The sequence below is a fragment of the Mytilus californianus genome, unplaced genomic scaffold (assembly GCF_021869535.1).
Source record: "Mytilus californianus isolate M0D057914Y unplaced genomic scaffold, xbMytCali1.0.p SCAF_42, whole genome shotgun sequence".
In the NCBI taxonomy this organism is placed as follows: Eukaryota; Metazoa; Mollusca; class Bivalvia; order Mytilida; family Mytilidae; genus Mytilus; species Mytilus californianus.
In genome coordinates, this window is record NW_026262693.1 from 958204 (window position 1) to 978797 (window position 20594).

Consider the following 20594-nt stretch of genomic DNA (forward strand, 5'->3'; position numbering starts at 1 on the left):
AGACCGTTGGTTTTCTCGTTTAAAATTATTCGTTCAGATTTGTCATTTCGGGACCTTAAATTGCTGACTTTACGGCACGGGTTTTGCTCATTGTTTACGACCCTTGTGTGATCATCTACTGTTGCTTACATCAACGTCATTTTGGAACTCTGTTGGATAATTGTCTCATTGGCAATAATACCAAATCTCATTAGTTTTATATGCATACACATTTATAATAAGTGGCAGAATTATCTTAAAGGCAACCCTTAATTCTTAATTAACTAGCTGCGCAATAGCCAAACAATACCAATATTTCGACTTAATCTGTATCAAAAATCCTTTTTCCCTGGTTTGTCAGGTTCTGGAACAATTTATACTAAGCTAGCGAAATTCAAGTTCTATCTTTAAAATAAGTCTTTGTCATAGAGGTTTCGACAAACTCATCATATACATTTTATTTACTTTTCCATTAGCTGTTGTGGAAAATGTAGATAATTATTCTTAAAAGAAGCTTTTGACTAAGATGTGCATCATAATTTTTGCTTGTCATGAGAAATTAAAAAAATTTCAGACAAAATTTCCGGTTTTCAGAGATTTCGTGATAAAAATCTTTGTTTTGACTCAAAATATGTCATTCAATTTTGTCTGTTTCCTTGTACTATTATGTTTGTTTTGTTTAAAATAGAGTTACATTTGACAGATTTTCCGGTTTCATATTTTAGGAGATTTTATGATTAAGTCTTAGTGTGTGAAAAAAAAATCAAACTCGAAACTTTACTCGAATTCTTACTAAACATCGCTATTACAATTTATTAACAAAATTAAACTCGTTTCTCCCTTTGAATTGGCCCCGGTCAATTTTGGGCACTCCTGCGGGACAATACTGGGGTAGATACTTAAAATGGTCATTGAACTTACTTACCTTACAAGTTTGCTGTTAAGCCTTTATCTGTTCTGTTTTGTAAAACAAAGTGGGACTTCCTATTTGATTATTGGGAGGCGATCTAAGTATTTAAGCTATTTGATGTAACTGGCGCTAAAATTGCACAGCTGACGTATCTGTACATTCTGTACTGAAGACAATACATGAAATTCCCTCAGGTGAGCTTGGTACTGACGATTGAAGCTGGTACTGTGGAAACAATGCATGACACTTTAGGATTATTCTGTGGTATGATGGATATTCTTACGTTTTGGTGCCATGATTGGGTTGAATCTGGTCGTATTGGGCACTGTTGGCTTATCATCAGGAATATCAGACAAATATGAAATTCCAGTCTGAGTCTCCTAAAACCTTGTCAAGACCATATACACAGTGACCATATACCTATTTATTGGTGCGTAACACCACTTTCAGCACTGGTGGCTATATCGTTGTGGTCAGTTTTTATTGGTGGAAAAAGCCGGAGTGACAGAAGAGAACCACCGACCTAGGTTAGATGACAGTAGATAAACTACTTAGACCACTCGGCCACTGACGACCCTCCGAAGCATAGTGACATTCGCCTCTCCTTCGCACATTTGTGAGTATGTTTGTCTCAATCAGCTTCAGTCTTGCACTCTGTATTGCAGAATTGACACCTCTAATCTTCTCTCTTCTTAGATGTTACCTTTTTTCACCATTTGTGCAAAATATAATCAATAAAGTTAATGACTCGTACCGGCAGATGTTGTACAAGTTTACTTCATATATAGAACATACTTTTGTTTATAAATGATAAGGAATATATATATATATATCTTTACAACAATGAGTACCGCATTTCACTAATAGCTTACAAAATCATGTAGCCACATCGGCTGCTTGGTTTTGCGGGATTTTCTTTAAATAATCAGGTACTTCGTACAACTGTCAAAGTTCTCCATCCGGAATTTTCAGGTCATCAATCTGCGAATTTAAGCTTTAACAAAATAGATGAAATCCTAAAGATTTCAAAGTTAGGCTTGTGTCCATCTTGTACCCACTGTCTTACTATCAGTATTTTTTGTACTCTTCTTGAAGCTGTTGGAGTGTTATTTCCATGTCGCCATCAATTTCATCTAACTTTGATGTCATTGTATGGACAAGTTGTTGTACTTTCCAATCGGGACTACATCCAAAATGCCTACAAGGTTTACTGCTTTATGCATCTGCGTTACCATGCTGACGTCCTGGTCTATGTTTTAAATTCATTTTATAAGTACTTATGACCTTAAGCCATCTGGCCAACTGTCAAATTTCGATGAGCTGTGATCGGTTCGTGTAATGAATGTTCGGTCATACAGAAAATTACGAAAAAGTTATCCAAGGGCAAAAGTTCTTTTCTGGTGACTCGATATTTCTGTTCTCATTCCAAAAGCAATGATTTTCTCTTAAACATCTATTTACTCTGGTCTATACAACACCTCAGTTATTGGGACTACCTCTGTTGTTCATACTAGTGCCACGAACCATTCGAAGCCAGCATCTGGGTGACTACAGAAGGCTGACTACATTTCATCTAATGCTATGACACCTTTGTTCTTAGGATAACAGCGAGAAGGAGATTGGCCATTCCAGATATAGTTAACCATCACTAGTTTGAAGAATGACAGGGCATTATTTTATAGCTGGGGGATTGTGTGGTAGAGCTTTATTTTTATGTTTTGCATTAGTTAAGGTTTTATGTTATTAGAGTATAATTAATACATTTTATTAATTCTTACAAATAATAAAACTTTATTATTAAGTTTATCTATATTACTGTATATGATATGCATGTTTTACAAATATATATTTACTATTGAATCAATTACATACACCTTTCAGAATACTGTCATCTATTAATTCAATTACACACTTAAATATTACGCACTCTTTGATATTAAAACTGGAATGTTTTTGTGATTAATGTTTTAGTACTAAACTAACCTTAAATAAAGTTTAAGACTACATAGAACAGCTGAACACCGGACTACTTCAAGTGATTCCAGTGATGAATTTTCTGATGATTCAGTGTGTTATTTTGATGTAGCCTGTGCTGGAGAGGACAGTTGACAGCACTCTTTGATAACTATATGCTGCATAACAAAATACAAAGAGGATCCATTCTGATCAATATTTCGAAAGAAATTATGAAAGAACTCTGCACTCCGACTGGAATGAAGAAGTCAAGGACTACACCCCATCATCCGATGGGGAACTGGATGTGTGAACGATTGAACGCACCCTTCTTGGTATACTTGGAACCTTGTAATCAAATCAGAAAGTCAACTGGAAGCTCTACAAATGTACCCGTCACGAATCCACTTGAGTAGCATCTTACAGAACAAACCAAAGACTACCCATTGAGTTGACATTGATGACCAATGAACTATGAAAATCAGGTCAATGTCAGATGAAAGCTTCCAGACATGTACTCCCTACAATCATTGTATACTCCAAATACAGTTTACCTTTTGCTTATAGTATGTGCAAATTAGAGCTTACCATGAAAACTGAACATTGAAAATGATTTCAAGCTCAGATGAAACCTGCCACTCAAACATGTAGACCTTAAAATCATTCCGTACGCCAAATATAGTTAACCAACTGCATACAGTATCCGTCATAGGGACTTGACCACGACAAATTAATCTTGATCATTGATCCATTAAATGAGGTTGAGATCAGGTAAACCCTGTCTTATAAGGATCATCATATATACCAATTACATGTATAGTTATCATATTACTCTGAATAAGTGAGAAATTAACATGACAAAAAACTAGTGTTTTTCAAGCAGTTGATGAAACATGAAATTTCTCTCAATCTGGAATAGTTTGAAAATCAATCACTGCAACATTTGCCAAAAAAGACATTTGATAGCGGGTTGTTTGATTTTTCAGAAAATTCCATACGGATATAGTTGATCTTTACCTGCTTATCATATTTACCTGGTCAGGTTTTTTTTTCTCTTACTGCTTTAGTTTTCGAGATATAAGCCAAAAACTGTGAAATTTGCTAATATAGGAGATTTCAGGGGCATTTGTTCTGAAAATTTCATTAGAGATAGACCTTGATCTGCTCTTAACTACTTTATTTGGTGAGATATAACCCAAACACTGCAGTTTCATCCCTCTGTTCTATAGTTAGTAAAAGTATCCATTTCTGTTGATGGATCATATCCCTATATATAATTTTTAAAAATAAATTTCCTAAGGAACATTTAGGTAAAGTTTAATAACATGTGGCACAGAAGTTTTTATTTCAAAGTTAAATACGACAGACAGATGACAACATACGCCAAGTGGTGACAATAGCTCTCCTGTCCTTTAGGTGAGGTTAGCATAAAATGCATTTATAAAAGGTGACATTTAATTTTAAACAATAGTGTTTCTTTTAATTGATTTTTAAAAATTTTTGTTACATTAAATTTTATTAATATTTCAGGAAAACTCGCTTGTAAGGAAGGTGATCTTTAATATATCATAAAATTATAATAATTGATCAGGTCAACTTTCAGTTATTCAATATTAGGGCTAACTAGGGATATGCTAAGTAATATTCTTTTTTCTCTAACATGTGAACAGTATACAAAACACAACATAGAAAACTAAAGACTGAGCAACACGAACCCCATCAAAAACTGGATGTGATCTCAGGTGCTCAGGGTAAACAGATCCCGCTCCACATGTGGCACCAGTTGTGTTGCTCATGTTAGTACAAACCCGGTAATAAGTCTTAATTCGGTAGGTCACATTCAGGGGAAAAGGGGACCGGATTGTAGTTACGACATTAGGAAAATGTCCGCTATCATCAGTGAAAGGGATATTCCATAACGGTCAACCAACTCATGATGGCATCCGTAAAATTTACGACAGGATGATTTCAACTTCAACACTTGGAACTCTTGGTTAATAGCTTCTTTGTGAGCAGGAACCCTCTATCAAGGAAATCATGATAGGAAATACAGGCCCTGGAATATCGTATCAACTGGGAGATATATAATCTGTATGCAGGCGCTGCTGGAATGTTGCTACATAGTAATGGAAAGTTCACAATTTGGAAGCTGAAATAATCCCTTTTGTCGTAAAGATTTGTTTTCAACCAACACTCATTGTCAATTTCTAGATGTAAGTCAATATATGTGGCAGACTTAACTGTATCTGTTTTATCCTTTATCTCAAGTTCGATGGGATAGATGCGTTCAATATAGTCACCAAATTTTGAATTATTCAGTGAGAGAACATCATCTTTATAGCAGAAAGTAAAGTTTTCCTTTACTGCTGCTAACTTCTTTTCTTTCTTCCTAAGAAGTTTCCTATATAAAGTCAGCCTCATATAAATTAAGGAACAAATCGGCAAGAAGAGGGACACAGTTTGCTCCCATGGGAATGCAGATTGTTTGTTGAAAAACTCGTCCTCCAAACGTAACAAATATGTCTTACTACAAGTACAACAATAACATACAAATGTTCACACGCTGAAATGTCTTGCCTATAGTTGACCTTTTACTTATAGTATCTGAAAAACAGACCTTACCACTAAACTTCATCTTTTACCAATAAACCATGAAAATGAGGTCATGGTCAGAAAAGCACTGCTTGACGGACATGCACACTTTACAACAATTCCATACACCAAATACAGCTGTTAATCTATCAATCCAAATAAAAGCTTTTGACAAACCAAATTTATAAAATATTATTTTACTTGTTGATAGTATTTGAAAAAGAATGTAACCACGAAAACTTGACATTGGCCATCAACCATGAAAACATGAACCCTGCCATATGAACATGTACACCGTACAATCATTCTATACACAATGATAGCTATGTAACATCATTGTGAAAACAATCAAGGGCCATACCTGCTGAACAGTATATGCCAAAATTTGTCAAAATTCAACAGGACCTCCATTCTGTTATCAGAAACAACTAATTAAATCAGTTCTCAAGTTATATCATGAAAAGTGAAAACGATAAAGCACCATGTTTCAACAAATGAAGAATAATTACTCTTGAATACAAAAGAAAAAATGATAAAACTCAAACTTGACCTCCATTTTTCGATTAGAAACAATATACTAGTTTTCAAATTTGACAAGGATTGGTCAAACCATTCTCAAGTTATCACATGAAAACATAAAGTATCATTTCACAATCAATCAAGGACTATACATGTAGAAAAGATATGTAAAATGTCAGCAATATCAAACTGGTTAATTTCGTCATGACAATATACATTTAAAAATTTTAAAGGAAGGTTTAATAGTTCATACTTTGCATTACTCAGTTGCTCACAAGAACCCAAGAAACCATATGGTTACCCTACCATACAAGAAGAAAAATGCTGAGTGGGCTTCTAAAACAAACATTTAAGTTAACTCAATAAATAAATCATAGATACTTTGAAAGAAGTTTAATTGGTTAATATACTACCAACCACTAAATATAATCACTTTGTGTTTATAATATACCAACATTGTCACAGTTTTGTTACATAAGCAATGTCAAGTGATAAAAAAGACATAGCACTATGGTAATAGATTATTACTCCTAAATACTAGGACCAATATATATATTCATAAGTATAAGCTTAAATCATAGAAGTTTTTTGATGTCATAAATCATATTTTACAACCAACTAATTTATTGATAATTTATCAGCTGTTACAACAACCAAATTTAACAATAACCAGATTATTTCTACTTGTTTAGTGATTGACTTTATATACTACGGGGAAAATTGCAATTCTAACAAAACAATATGACAATGTTGTAATATTCTAACAAATTGGGATTTTATAAATGAGAAAAATATATATCTTATATAGTTAACAGGACAACAGAACCTAAATATAGCACTTATTCAAAGAGGTGTTACAGGAAAATATTAAATTATGCTATCTCCAGTAACTTTTAAGAGCAAGGGGACAAAATGTATTTTTTACTCAGATTGTTAAAAAAAAATTCTCAATTTTCTTGTTTACATGAAATAATAAGGTTATAATTGCATGTTCAGTCTTTTAAGTCCTACATTTTAAGTGCACTTCTTACTTGTTAAAATAAAGTGCATGTTAAAACAAAAAATATCCCATAAAATTTTACACTTTAATAAAGCAAATTTTGACAGCAATGTCTCACTATAAACCAGGAAAAATTTAGATAAATATCTGGTGTTTTTATTATATTGTTAACACTGAAATCAACATTTATGTATAGAAAACAGGTTATAAATTCAAAAATTATACAAATTGTAAATCTACACTGCATACAATACTAAATGTGCCAATTTAATAGCAATGGAGTCCAATAATAATATCAGGCGTAGTTTTACAACATTAATGAATAGCATGTTTTTAATCAATGTGAAAATAAATATTGTTTACATTGCATAACCACTGAAAGTGAAGTTTTCTATAACACTGACATGTTGTAATGTAAATATTTAAATAGACTTTAATAGAAATTAACAATCATATCACAAGTAATTGTCATGAATTGCATCTTTTTGTTAATAAAGTGATAAAAATATTAAAATAATTTAACAATAATATATCTTCTTAAAACACAACTGTGAAGCTTTGAAGCAATCTTCATTACTTTCCAGAAGCAGATCTAAATCACCCCTAAACCCTCCTCTTTTTTCAAAAGAAAATGAATTATGTTTATTTTAACAATACCATGCATTATCCTGTAAAAAAAATCTTCGAAACATTCTCTGACAGGGGAGGAGGATATCCCAAAGTTTACCTGAAATTCTTAATGTTTCAAACAAATAAGTTTGACATCAGATTTTAAAATTCTTTGTCCAAAGATAATGTTACTTGTCAATGGAAACAAGGTTTTTGAAGTCCAATTACTCTATAGATAGAACACTAAGACCAACTTATTATAAATCAATTTTATTAAAATATAACCAAGTTCATGCTATTCTTGGTCAGTGTGTGAAAATAAAATATTGTTATAATAAGCATGTATGTGTACTTTAATGATTTCTTACATCCAAATTTTGTCTTCAACCTCTCTCTCTACTGATATGACATTTTGAGTTAAAAGAAAAACATATTTCAAAATTATTATGGCAATGTAAACATAACATAATAACATAAACTATTCAAAGAACAAATATCCAAATGATTGTTTTATATAAAATCAAACAGAGAACAAATATCCAAATGATTGTTTTATATAAAATCAAACAGAGAACAAATATCCAAATGATTGTTTTATATAAAATCAAACAGAGAACAAATATCCAAATGATTGTTTTATATAAAATCAAACAGAGAACAAATCTGTTTAGCAGTCCAAAATAAATATAACTTTTCTTGAATCTGAAACATCTGACTAGGTAACTGGCAAGTTTTATCATTTAAATGCCCAGATGTATCAGGCCTTCTAGTAAATCTAGAACATTTTATTCCATTTGTTGAATTCAACAAAAACAAGAAAAGAAATGTTATCTAGAGAAGATGCAGAGAACATTGTCATTTTATTCCAATATTTTGGCACTGATTTATTTTTTAAGATTCATAAGATTGATTGTTGTTTATTTAACATCCAATGGAAAAAACTGCATGCATATTCAGAACAAGAACAAATATCAGATCTAATGAAATGGTGTCATGGAGAGTTGACAGACATTTTTATTTAGAGAAATATATTATTTAACAGAGAGACTTTCTCGTCTTTATAAACGTTTACAACATAACTTTATGAGCCAACAGCAGAATAAGTGATTGCCACCAGAAATGTCCAATATTGATTTTTCCTCAAACTATTATCACAAATCATCCCCTCCTTAGGGATTCATATGAATCTGTTGATCTGTATAATATAGCATTGTAACAGATTAAAAGTCTTTATCAATGATAAATAACTCTTAAAATAGAGCAAAACTATAGATAGCACAATTAACTATCACCTATTGACCTCTAAGCATGTCCAAATACCATTTATAATAAAAATATCACCATCAGCCAAAATATCTAATTCTGATGAATGGTCATCTTTTTCTACTATGCAATATAAGCTAGCACTGTTTTGGAGTATTAGTATAACTATGGTACAAATATATAAATATATACATATGCTTTGAGTATATTTAGATATATTAAATTGTATAAAATTAACATAAAAGAAAAACAAATTGAAAAAACCTATACATTAAACTATTTGTCAACAAACTGATTTTTAACAAAGTGCTTAATTTTCGCCCAAAATATCCAAAAACCCTTTAAAGGGAGCTAAATAGATCATGTGGAATATTCATTTCTATTATAGCATTAATAGCACTAATGGCACAACCAATCTATATAGTTTTGCATAGTATAGTTATTTTTTGTTATTAATAAGACAGTAAAAACAATAAAATTACCCATAATCCTCTGGATAAGGATGATAATTTAACTTACTTGTTCATGGTAACAACAAAGTTTATAAAAACAAATAACTTAGACCTGCTATTCACCTTCGTATTTTAAGCTAATCCAAGAAAAACCATATATATATATTTAAAGGAGTATTTTGCTTTTAAAGATAAAATACAGATTCTCACTAGGAGAAAATCGATGTAATATTTCGTGCATACATTAATTGTAAATAAAATTAGAAAATATAACAACATAAAAATGTGCATAAAACTTGCATTATCATTGGCAAACTTATACAAACATTAACATGAAAAGCACGTAATTCCAATGTCTGAAATTTATCAGTCACTAAAAATTCTGTTCCACATAATGACTGAACATTTGAATCATACATGTTGGGATATGGTTGAGGTACTTCTACAAATTCAGAACAATTCAAATCATTCCTTTCTAAAAAATAACCTCAAAGAACAGACAGGAACGTTGCTAAAGGACAAAGAAAACATGAATTGATAAAGAAGAAACAAAGAAAGTTACTGAATGCAATGAAAAAGTACAAAGACACATATATAGATAATGTTCTTAGTTATAACTATTGCAATTCCCTTTATCAACCATACAAAGACTATATACATCAGATCTATGTTCAACAGTCTACAAGTCTGTTTCTGAAGGCAGTGGTACTGGTTTACAATCATCTTCATCTGGCTGCAGATCAAACCTGTAATCAGATCAATATAAAATATAGCAAATTACCATGACCCTTTTACGGGGAGGTCTACTGAAACGTATGTATAAATAAATGGATTAAAAATGTCTATAACATTTCTTCTTAAAAACTACTGTTCATATATGGAGAAAGCAATTTCCTCACAATCAAAAACAATCAATTGTTTAATTATTATTTCCCAGTATTTCATGAGATGTTTGTCTTTGATGTCTTCTCTTCCAGTTGTTATGCAATAGTAATAAGTGTCCGTCTTCATCAATGTCTAATTTGACTTTGTTCCTCTGATAAAATTCACACTTGAGTGTACTATGAATTTACCAATTTTAATTTCACAGCTGCGCCATGAGCGCATGATACGCCCGTCGCATTTTTTACGAATAAAGTTCAATAACTTCTCAATGACATATCAGAAATTTGTGAAAAACTAAAGGGAGGTTATCTTAATTGATGTAAACCAGTCACCAAAGTTTAATGAAAACTGCTCCAAGCACTTTAAAGGTATTGTCCGAAAACTAGAAAATCACCCCTTTTTTATGAATAAAATCCCATAAATCACCCCTTTTTTTAGAATAATATCCCATAACTCGGAAGTGTAAAATCTAAAATTTATAAAAATTGAAAGGGAGCTTACATCAATAGATATTAAAATTCTCCAAAGTTTCATGAGAACTGCTGAAAGCATTTTTGCGTTATTGTCCGAAAACTGGAAAATTCCCCTTTTTTGTAATGAATAAAACTCCATTACTCGGAAACATAAAATCTAAAATTTATAATAATCAAAAGGGAGCTCATGTCAATAGATATAAACAATTGACCAAAGTTTCTTGCAAATTGGTGAAAGCATTTTTGAGTTATTGTCCGAAAACTGGAAAATCCCCCCTTTTTTAAAGAATAAAACCCCATAACTCAGAAAAGTAAAATCAAAATTTTATAAAAAAACAAAAGGGAGCTCACATCAATAGATATGAACAATTCACCAAAGTTTTATGCAAATTGGATGAAACATTTTTGAGTTAATGTCCGACATGTTGACGATGGACAGACAGACAGATGGACGGACGGACAACGGTATACCATAATACGTTCTGTAAACGGGCGTATTAAAAGTCAACCATGATGACAATCATTTCCCTTTTCGTTTTTTCAAAAAAATTTCCAATAGGTTTACATTAAATCTATCATCACAAATTTATTCATAATTTTTCTCTGCAGGTTTTTTGTCGGTGTAAATAATTGTAATTTCCCTGTGTTAACAATATCAAATCAGAAATTGTTCGTTTTTCTGCTTTGTATCAATCTGATGAGTTAAGCCCTTTTCAACTTTTTATTGGTTGTTTTTATGATGTACTGTTACACCACTGTCAAAGGTTACGGGGAGGTTTTGGCCCCAGCAAACTAGTTCAACCCTGTTACAGGGATAGTAATTCAGAGATTGTCGTTTGATGTTGTATATCATATTTGTTTTTTGTTCATTGGTTTGTACATACATCAGGTCGTTAGTTTTCTCATTTGAATTGTTTTTACATTTATCATATTGTGGCCTTTAATAGCTGACTATGCAGTATGGGTTTTTCTCATTGTTGAAGGCAGTACAGTGACATATAGTTGTTAACTTCAATGTCATTTGGTCTCTGGTGGAGAGTTGTCTCATTGGCAATCATAATCTTATTTTAATTTTTAATTAAAACAAAGGCTGACAATGACAAAATTCATTTGTTGTGCAACTTGTTTGTCTTTCTATATAATATTATTTCATCTTTTTTTCATTGAATTCTAATCAACATTGTTGCTCAAACCGTTAACCTATTAATGTTTTTTGTGCTATTATGTAAAAGGGTTATTTTTTAATTTTCTCAGCCTTAAGAATGTTTGGAGAGTTAAGATAGGAGACATATACCAATATCCTATCATATTCTTAATGTTGTACATGTCTTCTTCATTTAAGAATTGAATGCTTCTTTTTGTAATTTTATTGGGGTGTAAAAGTGTTGACCGCAGCACAATTTGTATGAAGCGCAGAAGCGCTTCATTCTAGAAATGTGCGCACGATCAACACTGTTACAACCCTATAAAATTACTAAAAGAAGCATTCAATTCTTATAATTACATTTTTATGCTAGGGTCATGAAAAATCGATTTCTATCATCTATTTCTTCAAGTAACCTGTGCACTTTATTGTGATGGCACGTGTCATCATGAATGTTACACTTCATTGGGATATGAAGGTTAATTTTAGCGTTGTTATCCAATCATAATAACAGATTCTTCTAAAACATACATGTAATGTAATTATATGACTATGATTCTTACCAATGAGTGGCAGCTTTTGTTTGGTCCATGTTTCCCAACTCTATCTGAGCAATTCCTATGAACTTCTTGTTGGAGGTATAGAAAGATGTATCATTCTTTACAGAAAATTCTAAAGTTTTGCTAGACAGATCAGCTTGCTTCACTGGGAATTCAAATCTGTAAAATATAAAAGTCTGTCAATTATTAAGATCTTTGAAAATGTTGAATCGTGTATCGGTGTAACCCTGAATGGTTGATGTATTGTTTTTGGAGAACAAAATGTCTCTTTAAATAAATGTACAAATTATGAGTGTGTCCAGAATTCAGAAAATGAAACATTTCCCTTTCATTCTTCCTTCAACAGACCAAAAGTGATTGTTTTGCAATCACCATTCAAATAATTTGTAGTAAAGTCCAAGTATTATTAAAATATTGTGGTTCTGTGAATAATCCTATCGATGTTGATTTTTTGTTTGTCCAACAACAAATTTCAATAACCATTTAACCAAATGATATTCATTTTTCCCACTGATTTTCAAATGCTGAAACCCAGTAAATTAATGTTTATATCCAGAAACTATAAAACTTCCAATAAGATGTCAATAGTAATAAAATACTTAGTATTCAAGTTTTTCTTTTATATTATGAGCATATTTGAAAGTTTTGAGTTTACCAGTAGATCCTATTCAACCTTTGACTTACGTTTCATCCCAGACAGGATTAAGAGTATTTTTGATAATTTGAGTCTTCTTTTTGTTGGACTTATCAGGCAAGAGATACATCTTAATATAAGGATCAGCTAAGTTGTCGTCTGTATCACATGGTATCAAATTCCTGAAATGAATTATACGCCACATCAGTATTTTACTCAAACATATACTGTAAATTCAGAAATTATTGCGTGTATTTATGATTTGCGATTTGAGTATGGACAAAAATGTGTGATTAATTATTGGGATTTCAGGAAAAGCTGCATATTGATAAATGCATCCCTTATCAGAATGCGAGCTCTTATTATTGCAATACTCACCCGATTGCAATATTCGCATAAATAAAAACCTTGAAATAATTTCTTAACTTACTGTATATCAAAAAAAAGTAATATATTAAAAATGTATTCTAAAAAGTTGGTAGCCATATTTATTGGTCAGTTTTGGGGAATATTACCTGCAAAGATATTTTGGAAATGATTGGCAATTAAAATTCATAGTGACATTTGGAGCTATTTTTTATTGGATGACATCAGCATCAATTCAACTGTTGACAGTCTAACTCATTAGCAACAATGATAGTAGATGTTTACGGTATATTTTAAATGATTTAATTTATGAGTATTGCATTAGAATAGGAATAACAAGCCTTATTTGAAGATTTGCCACCATCAATTATGCATTTGATGGTCACAAATATTCATCTTACTGTTCTACATCACCAGTAAAACTTCAATGGCGACCATCAAATTCACAATTGATGGTGGCAACTCCTCTTCAAATACAGTACTGTTATTCCTAAATTAAGTGTTATAGTTCAGACTTTGTAAAATGAAAGTTGTGGGTTGAACTAGTTGCATAGTATCAATGGATTTTCTGAATGAACTTTGAACTTTAAGGATCAAATCACAAACATAATCTTGAAAGCTGCCATTATTAGGACGTTTGAACTTAAGTCCTTGGTTCATCAATCAAGAACAGAATTGTGAACTTTCAAAAATAAGACACATTATTTTGCCCCTGAATTGTTAAAACACATGTACTAAAATTCATTAGTTCTTTCAAAATGAGGTTATTTTGTAATAAATGAAGGATAAAACAGTGTGGTCACTATGGTAGTTAAACACCCTTTGTGATGTCACTAACATGTCTTAAACATGCCATACCTTATTAACTAATTGTCATATGAATATGACCAATAAAGTCAATTTACTTACAATTCTTGGTATATGTTGATTGCATTTAATAGATATAAGAAGATGTGGTATGAGTGCCAATGAGACAACTCTCCATCCAAATTTGTAAAAGTAAACCATTATAGGTCAAAGTACGGTCTTCAACATGGAGCCTTGGCTCACAACGAACAGCAAACTATAAAGGGCCCCAAATATGACTAGTGTTCAACTCAATTTTCTATACATATGCTTAAAGGGATAAAGAGCATGACATTACATGTCTATTGTGAGGACTGTACCTCTAAATGCGTTTTTTTTTTGTGTAATTGGTTTGCTGTCTGGTTAATGTATACCCCGACCCCATCTCTTTTCTTCATACACAATTTCACAGGGGTAGGCTTGTTTGAAGAAACTGAGTTGTCATTGTAATTTAAAGACTTTCAAAAAGTAACAAAGTCTCTAAATCTCAAAAAATCGATCTTAAATTAATAAATTCAGTTACAATATGGATTGAATGTCAATTGTGTACAAAATATGTCCTTTATGCCTTGTGGAAAACCAGTTTAAAGCAATCCTCTCAGCTTAAATGAGTATACTTACACACATTTATGTACAACTGCTATAAGGTTTTGTCTCTGTGTAGAGTATCTTAATGTGATTTGTATTCTTCCACGTCCATATAATCCTCCTTGGTTAGTGCTAAAGAATTATGCAAAAACTAAATAAGATTTTATACTAATCACTGAATTTTTATTTTTTAATTAATGATCAATCTTTCTAGACAAATGACTTTTGAAACCACTGTTTTATGAAATATAAAACTTGTACATTTTTTCATTTAGTTTTATAAATTTGCAATCGATTTTTTTAGCTATATGAAATGAGCTGTATCAGCAGATATGTTAATATATGTTCAGCAAAAAATCACATGAAGAAGTAATTTGTTCAGTTTTAAGCTATAAGAAGTCCTTTTATTTTTCACTCACTTGCCTTTAATTTACCTCAAACATTGTTTACTACTGTTACTACACTTAACCTTACATATAAAAATTACCCTACCTCAAGGTACCTTTAGAAACAAAGAATTCAGGCAATTATACTATAATAAATTAACATTATACAATCAATCATAGAAGTAAATTAAATTAGTACATACGAGGGAGATTTCCTCTGCCTGACATCTGAGTCCTTGATAGGTGTGGATGAGTCCATAGGAGGTATTAACTGACCCTCTGGAGGTTTGTTAGACACTTTGTTTACTTTTTCCACTTTAACTGCTTCCACTTTCTTAACAACAGGCTTGTCAGCTTTTCCTGCCTTGGCAGTCTTATCAGCTGTCTGAGGAGTGGTAGATTGCTGTGCAACTGGGTCAACAGAGGATTCTGTACTCTGTAAAGTTTCCACGGGGGTCTCTTCTTCCTCTTCCTCAATGTCTGCCTGGTTTTTCTCAGATGTAAGAACCTAGAAAATACCGGTAGGTTGGTACTCAAGGTGAAAAATTTTAAGGCTCTAAAATATGGTTGTTTGAGTTATTAAGAGGAAGGCTATAAAACACTGAATAAAAAAATACATGGATGATAGCATTTAGGATTTTCTTTTTTTTTTAAATAACTTTCAATTTCCTAAGGAGGAGGCAATTAAATCTAGAGACTCTAAAAAACCTTAGTCACTCACTTGGGTCTATGTGAATCTTCAACAATGGACACTCTCCAACATTGAATATTAGAATATAATATATGACTAAAACCTCTATTTTGTTTATCTTGTTTTGCTGTCAGATCATTTTCCAGTTTACAGTGTATCTCTATCTTCTCTAGTTTTTTTCCCAGAAAACAAAAACAAAGGTAAAAATCATCATTTAAGGACAATTTCATCTATGCTGATCTATTTTCAGATCTTATCTTGCTTGTCATTTTTGCTTTATATGAGTTTCTATCAATCTATAACAATTTTCAAAATAATAGACAAATGCCGAACAAAATGATAAAGATCTTCAAAAAACTGACAATAACACCTCTAAGGAGTTGACTACCAATTTAAGCAATGTTGACTCATTTATAGATCTTGTCAGACTGATCATTTTTGCTAATCAAATATCTACCTATATATCTATTAAAATTTTCAAGATAAAAGGCAAAAATACGCTCCACCTGGAGCAGCTGGATAGGACCGCAGAGATCGAACTCTGAACAGTTGGGGCAAGTATGGACACAATATTCCAAGTTTGATACAGCTCTGAATTTGGATAGTGATTAAATATTTGACACATTATAGATTTCTGACACAGAATAAATGTGGTCAGATAACTTAAAAATTTGAAATGGGACATTTAATCTACTTAATGGTCCAATATCCAAAATCTAATTCCATGGTTAGATTCAGCATATAAAAAAAACAAGAAGTCAAACAAAGTTTAATTTTGGACCCTTTGGACCTTAATATGGACTAAGGGCTGTTCCATTAAAACATACAAGGTACCCAGAGAAAGCACTTGAAAAATGGGGTAACCCCCTATAGAGGCAAATTAAATTTCAATTACATTTCCACTTTGAAAAAACATAGATGACACCCACCCATAGTTGAGATTTGAAAGTGCCTTCCCTGGGTCCAATGTATGTTTTTATGGAACAGCCCCAATTTAAAAACAGGGCCCAAAATTAATAAACAGCTGCGCCATGAGCGCATGATACGCCCATCGTGTTGTGTGTGAATTTTTATGCAATAAGCATAAATAGTTTCTGACATACGGCGTGACATGCGAAAACCCCCTTTTTTTTTTACAAAAAACTCAATATCTCTAAAATAAAATTTTGAATCAAAACCAAAAAGTATACAGATCTTGAGATTAATATAACTAAGAAGTGTGTAAAATTTAAAGCAATAATCATAAATCGTTTTTGAGATACGGCGTGACATATGAAAAACCCCTCCCCCTTTTTTTACAAAATACTCAATAACTCAAAAATAAAATTTTGAATCATCACCAAAAAGTATACAGATCTTAAGGTTAATATAACTAAGAAGTGTGTAAAGTTTTAAGCAATAATCATAAACTGTTTTTGAGATACGGCGCGACATGTGAAAACCCCTCCCCCTTTTTTAACAAAATACTCAATATCTCTAAAATAAAATTTTGAATCATCACCAAAAAGTATACAGATCTTAAGATTAATATAACTAAGAAGTGTGTAAAGTTTTAAGAAATAATCATAAATTGTTTTTGAGATACGGCGCAACATGTGAAAAAAAACACACACCTGTTTTAGTTACTAAGTCCCGTAACTCAAAAAGTTTTAATCTTATTTTCACCAAAAAGTATACAGATCGTTTGACCATCATAAGAAACAACTATGTTAAGTTTCATGAAATTTGGATAAGTCATTCTCAAGTTACGGTGCGACATGTTTACGCCTGACAGACAGACAGACAGATAGACGGATGGACGCCGGACATTTGTATACAATAATACGTCCCGTCAAAAATTTGACGGGCGTATAAAAATCTGAATGCACAGTTAGATTCATCATATCATAGAACCACAAGAATTCAGTTTTTGATGAAATCAAACAAAGTCTAATTTTGGACCCTTTGGACCTCAATGTAGACCTATTTAAAAATGTCCAAATATCCAATATAGTAATACATGGTAAAAACCTCAAACAATTCAAGACTTTAAATTAATCCTCATTAAAATTGATTAAAAGATTTGTATTTATTTTCAATTGAAGATTTCTTGCTGTTGTGCAATACTTTGCTGTTGCGCAATACTTAGTACTATAACCCCAAAAATCAATCCCTACCTTCCTTTTGTGCTATTGCACCTTGTGGTTAAATTTCATAGAGATCCATTCACTTATACAAAAGTTATTGTCCGGAAACCAAATGTCTTCATTTGCAATTATAACGTATCTTTAAGTTTAGGCACAGCCTTTTATACTTACCCTTAAACACAATCTCATTCTAATCTGAGCTTTTGGTGAAGAGTTCACTAAATTGTAGAATTTATCAACGATTAGGTCTGGTTCAACCAAAAGGTTTTTCAGTGGAACTTTCAAGTTGCCAATTCTAGTCTTAGATTTACTCTCCATAACCTAAAAAATAATTGTAATGTTTTTTTAAAGACTTTCATTTTTATAACCAATTTTTCATATATTCTGTTTATAGTAACAGCATTGAAAAACAATGTCAGATTAATTTCTAATAAAAACAAGAATGTGTCCATAGTACATGGATGCCCCACTCACACTATCATTTTCTATGTTCAGTAGACCGTTAAATTGGGGTCAAAACTATAATTTGGCATTAAAATTAGAAAGATCATATCATAGGGAACATGTGTACTAAGTTTCAAGTTGTTTGGACTTCAACTTCATGACTAAAAACTTTAACCTGAAGAGGGACAGACGGACGAATGGGCGGATGGACGAACAGACGCACAGACCGAAAAACATAATGTCCCTCTACTATTGTAGGTGGGGCATAAAAAAAACCAGTGATTTTTTAGGACTGGTATCCACAACTTTCAGATTATAAAAGTAAAATTTTTGAATGTCCAATTTTTATGTAAACTTGCTATTCATCTATTATTTTTTTTTATAACTTTTATAATGGGGAAAAGGATATATGGTTGGAATTGTGGGTGTTTACATTTTGAAAGACAATACATCTACAGACACCCAATTTGCATATTCAAACTTTTTAATGCTGATTTTCTGGAAATTTTTAATTCAAATAAGCATGAGTGGTTAAACCTTCATTGATATTCAACTTCTTAACCATGGACAGAAATATCTGAATATTGGAATAAAGTGTTGATTTTTTATTTCAGCAAGTATGTGAATAACTGTTGTTAAAGGGAAATTGTAGTACATATGTATTTATTATTTGGCATCAGACGTAAGTTCATAGAAAACCCTTAGTAATTATCATTACAGACAGACTTTACTGTACTACAATACTAACGTCCAATTCCAAATTCTGTAAGTTTGGGTTGTGGACCAAGAACCTAAAGTTCTGTTCCCATCTTGGTTCATCTGTGTCTGCTTTAATTGCACTTTCATATTTACTCTGGCCTAATGACAGTTTGACATAAGGACTTGGCTCTGACATGGTTTTCTTTGCCCTCTGAAACACAAGCGAACAGATTACGTTTTATGTAATTGGAAAGGCAACATGAAGATAATGTACTTTGATTGGTTAGATTATCTGTGTTCAATTTCATCAACCAACTGTGCTATTGTGGTGTACACTGTTCAATTAACTATACCCAGAATTAAATTTTCTGAAAGGGAAAATAAGATTTATCAATTATTTACTCTTAAAGCTAAACAAGTGCCGATTTTAAGATTATGAACATTATAATTTGAATTTATAAATCATATTTTGAATACGGTGGATTCATTTATTTTTGTGGGTATCAATTTTTGTGGATTACGAAAAATAGTATTTTATTTGTATTTTAACTGAGTCTAATCATTGTACACATATTATTGAACAACAATGTAATATTGATATATAAAAACCCATTTTTTGTGCCCGTATAATAATTGGTAATTATTATCCAGTTATACGAATATTGTTGGTTTATGCGGTATGGGTTTTAATCATTGTTGAAGGCCATACAGTGACCTATAGTTGTTAACTTCTATGTCATTTGGTCTCTGGTGGAGAGTTGTCTCATTGGCAATTATACCACATCTTCTTATTTTTATATCATTAAATATATTGATATTTCAGAGACCTTTTGATTGAAATTAAGAGGGAGAGGGCTGAGATCTAAAAGATTTATTATTTAATATCCTTCCACATGTTTATGTGCCTGTACAAAGTCAGCTTCTTCCTCAGTGGTTGGTTTTTGATATCATCTAAATTTTTTGTCATTTTGTGAATCTAATACTGATGGAAGATCTTTGATAGTCTCTGTTATTAACAACTCTTTAAGACTCTAGGCGATTTGTGTCTTTAAGACTCTAGATTTGTGTCTTTAAGACTTTAGGCGATTTGTGTCTTTAAGACTCTAGGCGATTTGTGTCTATAAGACTCTAGGCGATTTGTGTCTTTAAGACTCTAGGCGATTTGTGTCTTTAAGACTCTAGGCGATTTGTGTTTTTTAGACTCTAGGCCATTTGTGTCTTTAAGACTCTAGGTGATTTGTGTCTTTAAGACTCTGGGCGATTTGTGTCTTTAAGACTCTAGGCGATTTGTGTCTTTAAGACTCTAGGTGATTTGTGTCTTTAAGACTCTAGACAATTTGTGTCTTTAAGACTCTAGGCGATTTCTGTCTTTAAGACTTTAGGTGATTTGTGTCTTTAAGACTCCAGGCGATTTGTGTCTTTAAGACTCTAGGCGATTTGTGTCTTACGTTGCTGTCTCATTGACATATTACCCC

General features: G+C 31.8%; 1 protein-coding gene across 4 annotated transcripts in view; it reads right to left on the reverse strand.

Annotated features, from left to right (window-relative positions):
* Positions 1 to 6331: 6331 nt before the first annotated feature.
* The window catches only part of LOC127699859 (extended synaptotagmin-2-like), a 50272-nt gene continuing 36009 nt past the window's right edge, over positions 6332 to 20594 (reverse strand). For all 4 annotated transcript variants that reach the window (XM_052203264.1, XM_052203262.1, XM_052203263.1 and 1 more), the window contains 7 exons: positions 19169 to 19330; positions 18148 to 18297; positions 15363 to 15667; positions 14807 to 14905; positions 13024 to 13155; positions 12343 to 12498; positions 6332 to 10023 (listed from right to left, as the gene is read on the reverse strand). In XM_052203264.1, the coding sequence (XP_052059224.1) occupies positions 9957 to 10023; positions 12343 to 12498; positions 13024 to 13155; positions 14807 to 14905; positions 15363 to 15667; positions 18148 to 18297; positions 19169 to 19330 (1071 nt within the window). In that variant the 3' untranslated portion in view covers positions 6332 to 9956. The remainder of the gene's footprint in view (positions 10024 to 12342; positions 12499 to 13023; positions 13156 to 14806; positions 14906 to 15362; positions 15668 to 18147; positions 18298 to 19168; positions 19331 to 20594) is intronic.